Genomic DNA, 14137 nt, shown 5'->3' on the forward strand with positions numbered 1-14137 from the left:
CCTCAAATGTTGGTTAGTGACAATGCTACTTGTTTTACAAGCACTGAATTCACAAGTTTCATGAAACAAAATGGAATTCAGCATGTAACGTCGGCCCCTTTTCACCCATCTTCAAACGGATTAGCAGAACGTGCGGTTCAGACCTTGAAGGAGGGGATGAGGAAGATGCAAGGGCCCAGCATTGAAACAAAGGTGTCAAGATTCTTGTTTAGCTACAGGATTACTCCTCAAGCTACGACTGGGTTGTCACCTGCAGAAATGTTGATGTCAAGGAGGTTAAGGTCAACCTTGGATCTCATCAGACCAGACCTGAAAATGAAAATACAACAAAAGCAATGGAATCAAAAATGGAATCATGATACCCGAGCCAAACTCAGAAGTTTCTCAACTGGAGATGATGTCTATACAAGAAACTATGGGTTTGGTCCTAAATGGATTCCAGCTACCATTGAGGATTACTCAGGACCAGTATCTTATACTGTGATCATCGGAAGTGGACAAAGACTAAGGAGACACGTGGATCAGATCCGAGCTCGAATTCCAGTTCCATCCGGAGATCTGGATCAATTCTTAAACGAGCAGGACAGGACATTGGAACGTTCCCCAGAGTTGCAGTTGGACAAACCACCTGAGACCAACAAAACTCAACTTCCTGAGACCACCAGTCTGGGACGACCTCCTCCTGTGAAGTCTCCACAAAAGGACTTTGTTTCACCATCAAGGGGTGAAGATCTGGTGGCACCAGCTACACCACCTCTGAGACGCTCTATTAGAGAGAGACGTCCGCCAGACTTTTTCAGATCCTAAAGGAGATCATTTTTGAAAACATGTAAATAAGAATATAGCATAGCTCAGAAAGGAATTAAATTGGGTTATTAGCTTTAAAGGGGGGGAATGTAGTAACCTGGTATATTATGTTTACCAATAGATGGCAGTATTGACTCAAGACGGGGGTTTGCTTCCCGCTATCCGTAGCTATTTCCTAGGTCTGCCTATTTAACTATGATTAAGAAAGGTTCAGGTAGTTTTAAGCCAGGTGCATAAGATAATGTAAAATCTAAGTTACAATTAAATACTAAACCGTACGTAAGTCTCATGAGTCGTAATTCTAAGAAGCATTTAAGGATACTACAAAATGTGTCTAGGGGAATGTGACATTTCTAAGTGGAAATTACAAACTTCAGAAGCCTCAAATACACTACACGTTTAAAATTTTCTGCACTGCAGGAAAGTTCTCCTGCAACAGGGTGATGAAATGAGGATCCTACATCTGTACCTGCCTCTCAGGACTATCAGTGTATGAGAAGCTTTGTGCTTGAGACCTGAAGACTTGTGTTATCTCCTAGGCTTTAGTTCAAACCCAGTTTTGTTACTTTGCGTCCTTGTAGTGACATTGTCTCCTCTCTCTTGGTTCTCTCTGGCAGCCTGTTTGAGGAGGAAGTGATGTCATATGTTCCGCCTCACGCCTTACTGCACCCCAGCTACTGCCAGTCCCCACGAAGCTCCCCCGTGTCCTCCCCACAGAACTCACCTGGTGAGAAGGCTTCTCTATACCTCTGTTACCATTCTGTCTTTCGCTATTTCTCCCTCTTGTTTTCTCTCTCTCTCTCTCTGCTCTCTCTCTCTCTGTGTTTGTAGGGAGCACACACTCATCCCTCGTTCTGTCAAATTTTATTCCCACAGGAACACAGCGAGCTAATGCCCGTGCCCCTGCCCCCTACAAGCGAGACTTCGAAGCCAAACTGCGAAACTTCTACCGCAAACTGGAGACCAAGGGCTACGGCCAGGGCCCAGGGAAGTTAAAGTATGTAGTGGGGCCAGGGCCCAGGGAAGTTAAAGTATGTAGTGGGGCAACGGCCAGGGCCCAGGGAAGTTAAAGTATGTAGTGGGGCTACGGCCAGGGCCCAGGGAAGTTAAAGTATGTAGTGGGGCCAGGGCCCAGGGAAGTTAAAGTATGTAGTGGGGCCAGGGCCCAGGGAAGTTAAAGTATGTAGTGGGGCCAGGGCCCAGGGAAGTTAAAGTATGGAGTGGGGTTACGGCCAGGGCCCAGGGAAGTTAAAGTATGTAGTGGGGCCAGGGCCCAGGGAAGTTAAAGTATGTAGTGGGGCCAGGGCCCAGGGAAGTTAAAGTATGTAGTGGGGCCAGGGCCCAGGGAAGTTAAAGTATGTAGTGGGGCCAGGGCCCAGGGAAGTTAAAGTATGTAGTGGGGCCAGGGCCCAGGGAAGTTAAAGTATGTAGTGGGGCCAGGGCCCAGGGAAGTTAAAGTATGTAGTGGGGCCAGGGCCCAGGGAAGTTAAAGTATGTAGTGGGGCCAGGGCCCAGGGAAGTTAAAGTATGGAGTGGGGCTACGGCCAGGGTCCAGGGAAGTTAAAGTATGTAGTGGGGCTACGGCCAGGGCCCAGGGAAGTTAAAGTATGTAGTGGGGCCAGGGCCCAGGGAAGTTAAAGTATGGAGTGGGGCTACGGCCAGGGCCCAGGGAAGTTAAAGTATGGAGTGGGGCTACGGCCAGGGCCCAGGGAAGTTAAAGTATGTAGTGGGGCCAGGGCCCAGGGAAGTTAAAGTATGTAGTGGGGCTACGGCCAGGGCCCAGGGAAGTTAAAGTATGGAGTGGGGCTACGGCCAGGGCCCAGGGAAGTTAAAGTATGTAGTGGGGTTACGGCCAGGGCCCAGGGAAGTTAAAGTATGGAGTGGGGCTACGGCCCAGGGAAGTTAAAGTATGTAGTGGGGCCAGGGCCCAGGGAAGTTAAAGTATGGAGTGGGGCTACGGCCAGGGTCCAGGGAAGTTAAAGTATGGAGTGGGGCTACGGCCCAGGGAAGTTAAAGTATGGAGTGGGGCCAGGGCCCAGGGAAGTTAAAGTATGGAGTGGGGCTACGGCCAGGGTCCAGGGAAGTTAAAGTATGGAGTGGGGCTACGGCCAGGGTCCAGGGAAGTTAAAGTATGGAGTGGGGCTACGGCCAGGGCCCAGGGAAGTTAAAGTATGGAGTGGGGCTACGGCCAGGGCCCAGGGAAGTTAAAGTGTGGAGTGGGGCTACGGCCAGGGCCCAGGGAAGTTAAAGTATGGAGTGGGGCTACGGCCAGGGCCCAGGGAAGTTAAAGTATGGAGTGGGGCTACGGCCAGGGCCCAGGGAAGTTAAAGTATGGAGTGGGGCTACGGCCAGGGAAGTTAAAGTATGTAGTGGGGCTACGTTCAGGGCCCAGGGAAGTTAAAGTATGTAGTGGGGCCGGGGCCCAGGGAAGTTAAAGTATGTAGTGGGGCCAGGGCCCAGGGAAGTTAAAGTATGTAGTGGGGCCAGGGCCCAGGGAAGATAAAGTATGTAGTGGGGCCAGGGCCCAGGGAAGTTAAAGTATGGAGTGGGGCTACGGCCAGGGAAGTTAAAGTGTGGAGTGGGGCCAGGGCCCAGGGAAGTTAAAGTATGTAGTGGGGCCAGGGCCCAGGGAAGTTAAAGTATGTAGTGGGGCCAGGGCCCAGGGAAGTTAAAGTATGTAGTGGGGCCAGGGCACAGGGAAGTTAAAGTATGGAGTGGGGCTACGGCCAGGGCCCAGGGAAGTTAAAGTATGTAGTGGGGCTACGGCCAGGGCCCAGGGAAGTTAAAGTATGTAGTGGGGCCAGGGCCCAGGGAAGTTAAAGTATGGAGTGGGGCTACGGCCAGGGCCCAGGGAAGTTAAAGTATGTAGTGGGGCCAGGGCCCAGGGAAGTGAAAGTATGGAGTGGGGCTATGGCCAGGGCCCAGGGAAGTTAAAGTATGGAGTGGGGCTACGGCCAGGGTCCAGGGAAGTTAAAGTATGGAGTGGGGCTACGGCCAGGGTCCAGGGAAGTTAAAGTATGGAGTGGGGCTACGGCCAGGGCCCAGGGAAGTTAAAGTATGGAGTGGGGCTACGGCCAGGGCCCAGGGAAGTTAGAGTATGGAGTGGGGCTACGGCCAGGGCCCAGGGAAGTTAAAGTATGGAGTGGGGCTACGGCCAGGGCCCAGGGAAGTTAAAGTATGTGGTGGGGCTACGGCCAGGGCCCAGGGAAGTTAAAGTATGTAGTGGGGCTACGGCCAGGGCCCAGGGAAGTTAAAGTATGTAGTGGGGCTACGGCCAGGGCCCAGGGAAGTTAAAGTATGTAGTGGGGCTACGGCCAGGGCCCAGGGAAGTTAAAGTATGTAGTGGGGCTACGGCCAGGGCCCAGGGAAGTTAAAGTATGGAGTGGGGCTACGGCCAGGGCCCAGGGAAGTTAAAGTATGGAGTGGGGCTACGGCCAGGGCCCAGGGAAGTTAAAGTATGTAGCGGGGCTACGGCCAGGGCCCAGGGAAGTTAAAGTATGGAGCGGGGCTACGGCCAGGGCCCAGGGAAGTTAAAGTATGTAGCGGGGCTACGGCCAGGGCCCAGGGAAGTTAAAGTATGGAGTGGGGCTACGGCCAGGGCCCAGGGAAGTTAAAGTATGGAGTGGGGCTACGGCCAGGGCCCAGGGAAGTTAAAGTATGTAGTGGGGCTACGGCCAGGGCCCAGGGAAGTTAAAGTATGTAGTGGGGAGGGTGCTTGTATTTTCATGTGTGAATACTGTAATATGAAAGAATGAATACGTTATTGATCTAGCTAAATGCTTTGGTGTTACAGCCAAAGAAATAGAATCTGATTCTAGTTCTGTGGTCCACCCACATACCCTCCACCCACGCCCTCCTGCCCTTACCAGTTCCCCCCTGTGTGTGTCTCTTCCTCCCCCAACCCCCAGGTTGATCATCCGTAGGGACCATCTCCTGGAGGATGCCTTCAACCAGGTCATGTGTTACTCCCGTAAAGACCTGCAGAGGAGCAAGCTCTATGTCAGCTTCCTGGGAGAGGAGGGGTGAGTCAGACAGACTGCCTGTCCTCTACTCTTCCAGAAGCTGGTGGGGGGGAAATGATCCTGGGTTCAATAGAATGAAACATTTGAGGAATATTTCAGTTAGAAATGCACTTTGTCTGCTCTATGACGTTATATTTCTATCTACGCCGTTCCTGTGTGATAATGTGTCTTCCTGTATGTGTTGCAGGTTGGACTACAGCGGCCCGTCCAGAGAGTTTTTCTTCCTGGTGTCTAGAGAGCTGTTCAACCCGTACTACGGCCTGTTTGAGTACTCCGCCAACGACACCTACACCGTTCAGATCAGCCCCATGTCTGCCTTCGTAGACAACCATCACGAGTGGTGAGTGGACTGAAGACTGGGAGGGTTTGGGGTCGGAGGGGTCTGTGGTCTGTTGGCTGATCAGCAGGGTTGGGGTCAATTCAAATTGAACTCAGTCAATTCTGGAAGCAAACTGAAATTCCTATTCAATAATTGAATTTGAATCTATTTTCTATTCCTTTCAAGAAACTTTTTGTTTCAAAAGTTTTTCCATTTTTGAATTTTAACTAATTAATTTCCTGAATTGAGTGACTTCAATTTGAATGGAGCCCAACCCTGGTGTTAAGATGAATGGAAATGCACTGAAGGGACGAGCCAAAACATCTGTTGTCTATACTAGGACCTGGGTAATAACATCTGTTGTGTATACTAGGACCTGGGTAATAACATCTGTTGTGTATACTAGGACCTGGGTAATAACATCTGTTGTCTATACTAGGACCTGGGTAATAACATCTGTTGTGTATACTAGGACCTGGGTAATAACATCTGTTGTCTATACTAGGACCTGGGTAATAACATCTGTTGTCTATACTAGGACCTGGGTAATATCATCTGTTGTCTATACTAGGACCTGGGTAATAACATCTGTTGTGTATACTAGGACCTGGGTAATAACATCTGTTGTCTATACTAGGACCTGGGTAATAACATCTGTTGTGTATACTAGGACCTGGGTAATAACATCTGTTGTCTATACTAGGACCTGGGTAATAACATCTGTTGTCTATACTAGGACCTGGGTAATAACATCTGTTGTCTATACTAGGACCTGGGTAATAACATCTGTTGTCTATACTAGGACCCGGGTAATAACATCTGTTGTCTATACTAGGACCCGGGTAATAACATCTGTTGTCTATACTAGGACCCGGGTAATAACATCTGTTGTCTATACTAGGACCCGGGTAATAACATCTGTTGTCTATACTAGGACCCGGGTAATAACATCTGTTGTCTATACTAGGACCCGGGTAATAACATCTGTTGTCTATACTAGGACCCGGGTAATAACATCTGTTGTCTATACTAGGACCCGGGTAATAACATCTGTTGTGTATACTAGGACCCGGGTAATAACATCTGTTGTGTATACTAGGACCTGGGTAATAACATCTGTTGTCTATACTAGGACCTGGGTAATAACATCTGTTGTCTATACTAGGACCTGGGTAATAACATCTGTTGTCTATACTAGGACCTGGGTAATAACATCTGTTGTGTATACTAGGACCTGGGTAATAACATCTGTTGTGTATACTAGGACCTGGGTAATAACATCTGTTGTCTATACTAGGACCTGGGTAATAACATCTGTTGTCTATACTAGGACCTGGGTAATAACATCTGTTGTGTATACTAGGACCTGGGTAATAACATCTGTTGTGTATACTAGGACCTGGGTAATAACATCTGTTGTCTATACTAGGACCTGGGTAATAACATCTGTTGTCTATACTAGGACCTGGGTAATAACATCTGTTGTCTATACTAGGACCTGGGTAATAACATCTGTTGTGTATACTAGGACCTGGGTAATAACATCTGTTGTGTATACTAGGACCTGGGTAATAACATCTGTTGTCTATACTAGGACCTGGGTAATAACATCTGTTGTGTATACTAGGTCCTGGGTAATAACATCTGTTGTCTATACTAGGACCTGGGTAATAACATCTGTTGTCTATACTAGGACCTGGGTAATAACATCTGTTGTCTATACTAGGACCTGGGTAATAACATCTGTTGTCTATACTAGGACCTGGGTAATAACATATGTTGTCTATACTAGGACCTGGGTAATAACATCTGTTGTCTATACTAGGACCTGGGTAATAACATCTGTTGTCTATACTAGGACCTGGGTAATAACATCTGTTGTCTATACTAGGACCTGGGTAATAACATCTGTTGTCTATACTAGGACCTGGGTAATAACATCTGTTGTCTATACAAGGACCTGGGTAATAACATCTGTTGTCTATACTAGGACCTGGGTAATAACATCTGTTGTCTATACTAGGACCTGGGTAATAACATCTGTTGTCTATACTAGGACCTGGGTAATAACATCTGTTGTCTATACTAGGACCTGGGTAATAACATCTGTTGTGTATACTAGGACCTGGGTAATAACATCTGTTGTCTATACAAGGACCTGGGTAATAACATCTGTTGTCTATACTAGGACCTGGGTAATAACATCTGTTGTCTATACTAGGACCTGGGTAATAACATCTGTTGTCTATACTAGGACCTGGGTAATAACATCTGTTGTCTATACTAGGACCTGGGTAATAACATCTGTTGTCTATACTAGGACCTGGGTAATAACATCTGTTGTCTATACTAGGACCTGGGTAATAACATCTGTTGTCTATACTAGGACCTGGGTAATAACATCTGTTGTCTATACTAGGACCTGGGTAATAACATCTGTTGTCTATACTAGGACCTGGGTAATAACATCTGTTGTCTATACTAGGACCTGGGTAATAACATCTGTTGTCTATACTAGGTCCTGGGTAATAACATCTGTTGTCTATACTAGGACCTGGGTAATAACATCTGTTGTCTATACTAGGACCTGGGTAATAACATCTGTTGTGTATACTAGGTCCTGGGTAATAACATCTGTTGTCTATACTAGGTCCTGGGTAATAACATCTGTTGTCTATACTAGGACCTGGGTAATAACATCTGTTGTGTATACTAGGTCCTGGGTAATAACATCTGTTGTCTATACTAGGACCTGGGTAATAACATCTGTTGTCTATACTAGGACCTGGGTAATAACATCTGTTGTCTATACTAGGACCTGGGTAATAACATCTGTTGTCTATACTAGGACCTGGGTAATAACATCTGTTGTCTATACTAGGACCTGGGTAATAACATCTGTTGTCTATACTAGGACCTGGGTAATAACATCTGTTGTCTATACTAGGACCTGGGTAATAACATCTGTTGTCTATACTAGGACCTGGGTAATAACATCTGTTGTCTATACTAGGACCTGGGTAATAACATCTGTTGTCTATACTAGGACCTGGGTAATAACATCTGTTGTCTATACTAGGACCTGGGTAATAACATCTGTTGTCTGTACTAGGACCTGGGTAATAACATCTGTTGTCTATACTAGGACCTGGGTAATAACATCTGTTGTCTATACTAGGACCTGGGTAATAACATCTGTTGTCTGTACTAGGACCTTGGTAATAACATCTGTTGTCTATACTAGGACCTGGGTAATAACATCTGTTGTGTATACTAGGACCTGGGTAATAACATCTGTTGTGTATACTAGGACCTGGGTAATAACATCTGTTGTGTATACTAGGACCTGGGTAATAACATCTGTTGTGTATACTAGGACCTGGGTAATAACATCTGTTGTCTATACTAGGACCTGGGTAATAACATCTGTTGTCTATACTAGGACCTGGGTAATAACATCTGTTGTCTATACTAGGACCTGGGTAATAACATCTGTTGTCTATACTAGGACCTGGGTAATAACATCTGTTGTCTATACTAGGACCTGGGTAATAACATCTGTTGTGTATACTAGGACCTGGGTAATAACATCTGTTGTCTATACTAGGACCTGGGTAATAACATCTGTTGTCTATACTAGGACCTGGGTAATAACATCTGTTGTGTATACTAGGACCTGGGTAATAACATCTGTTGTGTATACTAGGACCTGGGTAATAACATCTGTTGTCTATACTAGGACCTGGGTAATAACATCTGTTGTCTATACTAGGACCTGGGTAATAACATCTGTTGTCTATACTAGGACCTGGGTAATAACATCTGTTGTCTATACTAGGACCTGGGTAATAACATCTGTTGTGTATACTAGGACCTGGGTAATAACATCTGTTGTCTATACTAGGACCTGGGTAATAACGTCTGTTGTCTATACTAGGACCTGGGTAATAACATCTGTTGTTTATACTAGGACCTGGGTAATAACATCTGTTGTGTATACTAGGACCTGGGTAATAACATATGTTGTCTATACTAGGACCTGGGTAATAACATCTGTTGTCTATACTAGGACCTGGGTAATAACATCTGTTGTGTATACTAGGACCTGGGTAATAACATCTGTTGTCTATACTAGGACCTGGGTAATAACATCTGTTGTCTATACTAGGACCTGGGTAATAACATCTGTTGTGTATACTAGGACCTGGGTAATAACATCTGTTGTGTATACTAGGACCTGGGTAATAACATCTGTTGTCTATACTAGGACCTGGGAAATAACATCTGTTGTCTATACTAGGACCTGGGTAATAACATCTGTTGTCTATACTAGGACCTGGGTAATAACATCTGTTGTCTATACTAGGACCTGGGTAATAACATCTGTTGTCTATACTAGGACCTGGGTAATAACATCTGTTGTCTATACTAGGACCTGGGTAATAACATATGTTGTCTGTACTAGGACCTGGGTAATAACATCTGTTGTCTATACTAGGACCTGGGTAATAACATCTGTTGTCTATACTAGGACCTGGGTAATAACATCTGTTGTCTATACTAGGACCTGGGTAATAACATCTGTTGTCTATACTAGGACCTGGGTAATAACATCTGTTGTCTATACTAGGACCTGGGTAATAACATCTGTTGTCTATACTAGGACCTGGGTAATAACATCTGTTGTCTATACTAGGACCTGGGTAATAACATCTGTTGTCTATACTAGGACCTGGGTAATAACATCTGTTGTTTATACTAGGACCTGGGTAATAACATCTGTTGTCTATACTAGGACCTGGGTAATAACATCTGTTGTGTATACTAGGACCTGGGTAATAACATCTGTTGTCTATACTAGGACCTGGGTAATAACATCTGTTGTCTATACTAGGACCTGGGTAATAACATCTGTTGTGTATACTAGGACCTGGGTAATAACATCTGTTGTCTATACTAGGACCTGGGTAATAACATCTGTTGTCTATACTAGGACCTGGGTAATAACATCTGTTGTCTATACTAGGACCTGGGTAATAACATCTGTTGTCTATACTAGGACCTGGGTAATAACATCTGTTGTCTATACTAGGACCTGGGTAATAACATCTGTTGTCTATACTAGGACCTGGGTAATAACATCTGTTGTCTATACTAGGACCTGGGTAATAACATATGTTGTCTATACTAGGACCTGGGTAATAACATCTGTTGTCTATACTAGGACCTGGGTAATAACATCTGTTGTCTATACTAGGACCTGGGTAATAACATCTGTTGTCTATACTAGGACCTGGGTAATAACATCTGTTGTCTATACTAGGACCTGGGTAATAACATCTGTTGTCTATACTAGGACCTGGGTAATAACATCTGTTGTCTATACTAGGACCTGGGTAATAACATCTGTTGTCTATACTAGGACCTGGGTAATAACATCTGTTGTCTATACTAGGACCTGGGTAATAACATCTGTTGTCTATACAAGGACCTGGGTAATAACGTCTGTTGTCTATACTAGGACCTGGGTAATAACGTCTGTTGTCTATACTAGGACCTGGGTAATAACGTCTGTTGTCTATACTAGGACCTGGGTAATAACGTCTGTTGTCTATACTAGGACCTGGGTAATAACATCTGTTGTCTATACTAGGACCTGGGTAATAACATCTGTTGTCTATACTAGGACCTGGGTAATAACATCTGTTGTCTATACAAGGACCTGGGTAATAACGTCTGTTGTCTATACTAGGACCTGGGTAATAACGTCTGTTGTCTATACTAGGACCTGGGTAATAACGTCTGTTGTCTATACTAGGACCTGGGTAATAACGTCTGTTGTCTATACTAGGACCTGGGTAATAACATCTGTTGTCTATACTAGGACCTGGGTAATAACATCTGTTGTCTATACTAGGACCTGGGTAATAACATCTGTTGTCTATACTAGGACCTGGGTAATAACATCTGTTGTCTATACAAGGACCTGGGTAATAACGTCTGTTGTCTATACTAGGACCTGGGTAATAACGTCTGTTGTCTATACTAGGACCTGGGTAATAACGTCTGTTGTCTATACTAGGACCTGGGTAATAACGTCTGTTGTCTATACTAGGACCTGGGTAATAACGTCTGTTGTCTATACTAGGACCTGGGTAATAACATCTGTTGTCTATACTAGGACCTGGGTAATAACATCTGTTGTCTATACTAGGACCTGGGTAATAACATCTGTTGTCTATACTAGGACCTGGGTAATAACATCTGTTGTCTATACAAGGACCTGGGTAATAACGTCTGTTGTCTATACTAGGACCTGGGTAATAACGTCTGTTGTCTATACTAGGACCTGGGTAATAACATCTGTTGTCTATACTAGGACCTGGGTAATAACGTCTGTTGTCTATACAAGGACCTGGGTAATAACGTCTGTTGTCTATACTAGGACCTGGGTAATAACGTCTGTTGTCTATACTAGGACCTGGGTAATAACGTCTGTTGTCTATACTAGGACCTGGGTAATAACGTCTGTTGTCTATACTAGGACCTGGGTAATAACGTCTGTTGTCTATACTAGGACCTGGGTAATAACATCTGTTGTCTATACTAGGACCTGGGTAATAACATCTGTTGTCTATACAAGGACCTGGGTAATAACGTCTGTTGTCTATACTAGGACCTGGGTAATAACGTCTGTTGTCTATACTAGGACCTGGGTAATAACGTCTGTTGTCTATACTAGGACCTGGGTAATAACGTCTGTTGTCTATACTAGGACCTGGGTAATAACATCTGTTGTCTATACTAGGACCTGGGTAATAACATCTGTTGTCTATACTAGGACCTGGGTAATAACATCTGTTGTCTATACTAGGACCTGGGTAATAACATCTGTTGTCTATACAAGGACCTGGGTAATAACGTCTGTTGTCTATACTAGGACCTGGGTAATAACGTCTGTTGTCTATACTAGGACCTGGGTAATAACGTCTGTTGTCTATACTAGGACCTGGGTAATAACGTCTGTTGTCTATACTAGGACCTGGGTAATAACATCTGTTGTCTATACTAGGACCTGGGTAAAAACATCTGTTGTCTATACTAGGACCTGGGTAATAACATCTGTTGTCTATACTAGGACCTGGGTAATAACATCTGTTGTCTATACTAGGACCTGGGTAATAACATCTGTTGTCTATACAAGGACCTGGGTAATAACATCTGTTGTCTATACTAGGACCTGGGTAATAACATCTGTTGTCTATACTAGGACCTGGGTAATAACATCTGTTGTCTATACTAGGACCTGGGTAAAAACATCTGTTGTCTATACTAGGACCTGGGTAATAACATCTGTTGTCTATACTAGGACCCGGGTAATAACATCTGTTGTCTATACTAGGACCTGGGTAATAACATCTGTTGTCTATACTAGGACCTGGGTAATAACATCTGTTGTCTATACTAGGACCTGGGTAATAACATCTGTTGTCTATACTAGGACCTGGGTCATAACATTTCTAATCTAAGTATCTTCTCTCTCTCTCCTTCCCTGTACAGGTTCCGTTTCAGTGGGCGTATCCTGGGCCTGGCTCTGATCCACCAATACCTACTGGATGCCTTCTTCACTAGACCCTTCTATAAGGGCCTGCTGCGCATGTACGTATCCACCACCTGGACTGTCTAATTCTAGCTATACACCAGGGGTATTCAACTCTGGCCCTACAAGGTCCAGCGCCTGCTAGTTTTCTGTTCTACATGATAGTTAATTGCACACACCTGGTGTCCCAGGTCTAAATCAGTCCCTGATTACAGGGGAACAATGAAAACAGCTGTGGTCCAGTGTTGAATATAGGGCATTACACTATACAACTAGAGAGTATTTTTCTGATATTTTAAGACTGTACCAGACATGTGGTTATGTAGATTAGTAGAGTTAACTGACCTCCTGCCTAAATCCATTCTACTCTACTCTATTCTACTATATTCTGTTCTACTCTATTATACTCTACTCTATTATACTCTATTCTGCTCTACTCTACTCTATAATATTCTGCTCTATTCTAATCTGCTCTATTATACTCTATTCTATTCTGCTCTACTCTATTATACTATATTTTACTCTACTCTGCTCTATTTTACTCTACTCCACTCTACTTTACTCTGCTCCACTCTATTCTACTCTACTCTGCTCTATTCTACTCTGCTCTATTCTACTCCACTCCATTCTACTCTATTCTGCTCTACTCTATTCTGCTCTACTCTACTCTGCTCTACCCTGCTCTATTCTACTCTACTCTGCTCTACTCTATTATACTCTACTCTATTCTACTCTATTCTGCTCTACTCTATTCTACTCTGCTCTATTATACTCTACTCTGCTCTACTCTATTATACTCTATTCTGCTCTACTCTACTCTATTCTACTCTATTCTACTCTATTCTACTCTGCTCTACTATATTCTGCTCTATTCTACTCTGCTCTACTCTGCTATATTCTACTCTGCTCTACTCTATTATACTATATTCTGCTCTATTCTACTCTACTCTACTCTGCTCTGCTTTACTCTATTCTGCTCTATTCTACTCTGCTCTACTCTATTATACTCTATTCTGCTCTACTCTATTATACTCTATTTTGCTCTACTCTATTCTACTCTGATCTACTCTACTCTGCTCTACTCTACTCTGCTCTACTCTATTCTACTCCACTCTGCTCCACTCTACTCCACTCTACTCCACTCTGCTCTGCTCTACTCTACTCTACTCTACTCTATTCTAATCTAATCTGCTCTACTCTACTCTACTCTGCTATAGCCTATGTGAGCTGAGTGATCTGGAGTATCTGGATGAGGAGTTCCACCAGAGTCTCCAGTGGATGAAGGACAACGACATCGAGGACATGTTGGACCTCACCTTCACTGTCAATGAGGAGGTGTTCGGACAGGTGTGTGTGTGTGTGTGTGTGTGTGTGTGTGTGTGTGTGTGT

The 14137-nt window shown here is 44.4% G+C and overlaps 1 protein-coding gene across 2 annotated transcripts in view; it reads left to right on the top strand.

Annotated features, from left to right (window-relative positions):
- Positions 1 to 14137, top strand: part of LOC139532758 (E3 ubiquitin-protein ligase HECW2-like) — a 68639-nt gene that overhangs the window by 43756 nt on the left and 10746 nt on the right. For both annotated transcript variants that reach the window (XM_071330764.1, XM_071330765.1), the window contains exons 20-25: positions 1425 to 1534; positions 1684 to 1804; positions 4716 to 4829; positions 5017 to 5169; positions 12709 to 12807; positions 13966 to 14095. In XM_071330764.1, coding sequence (XP_071186865.1) covers positions 1425 to 1534; positions 1684 to 1804; positions 4716 to 4829; positions 5017 to 5169; positions 12709 to 12807; positions 13966 to 14095 — 727 coding nt within the window. The remainder of the gene's footprint in view (positions 1 to 1424; positions 1535 to 1683; positions 1805 to 4715; positions 4830 to 5016; positions 5170 to 12708; positions 12808 to 13965; positions 14096 to 14137) is intronic.

The sequence above is a fragment of the Salvelinus alpinus genome, chromosome 10 (assembly GCF_045679555.1).
Source record: "Salvelinus alpinus chromosome 10, SLU_Salpinus.1, whole genome shotgun sequence".
NCBI lineage: Eukaryota > Metazoa > Chordata > Actinopteri > Salmoniformes > Salmonidae > Salvelinus > Salvelinus alpinus.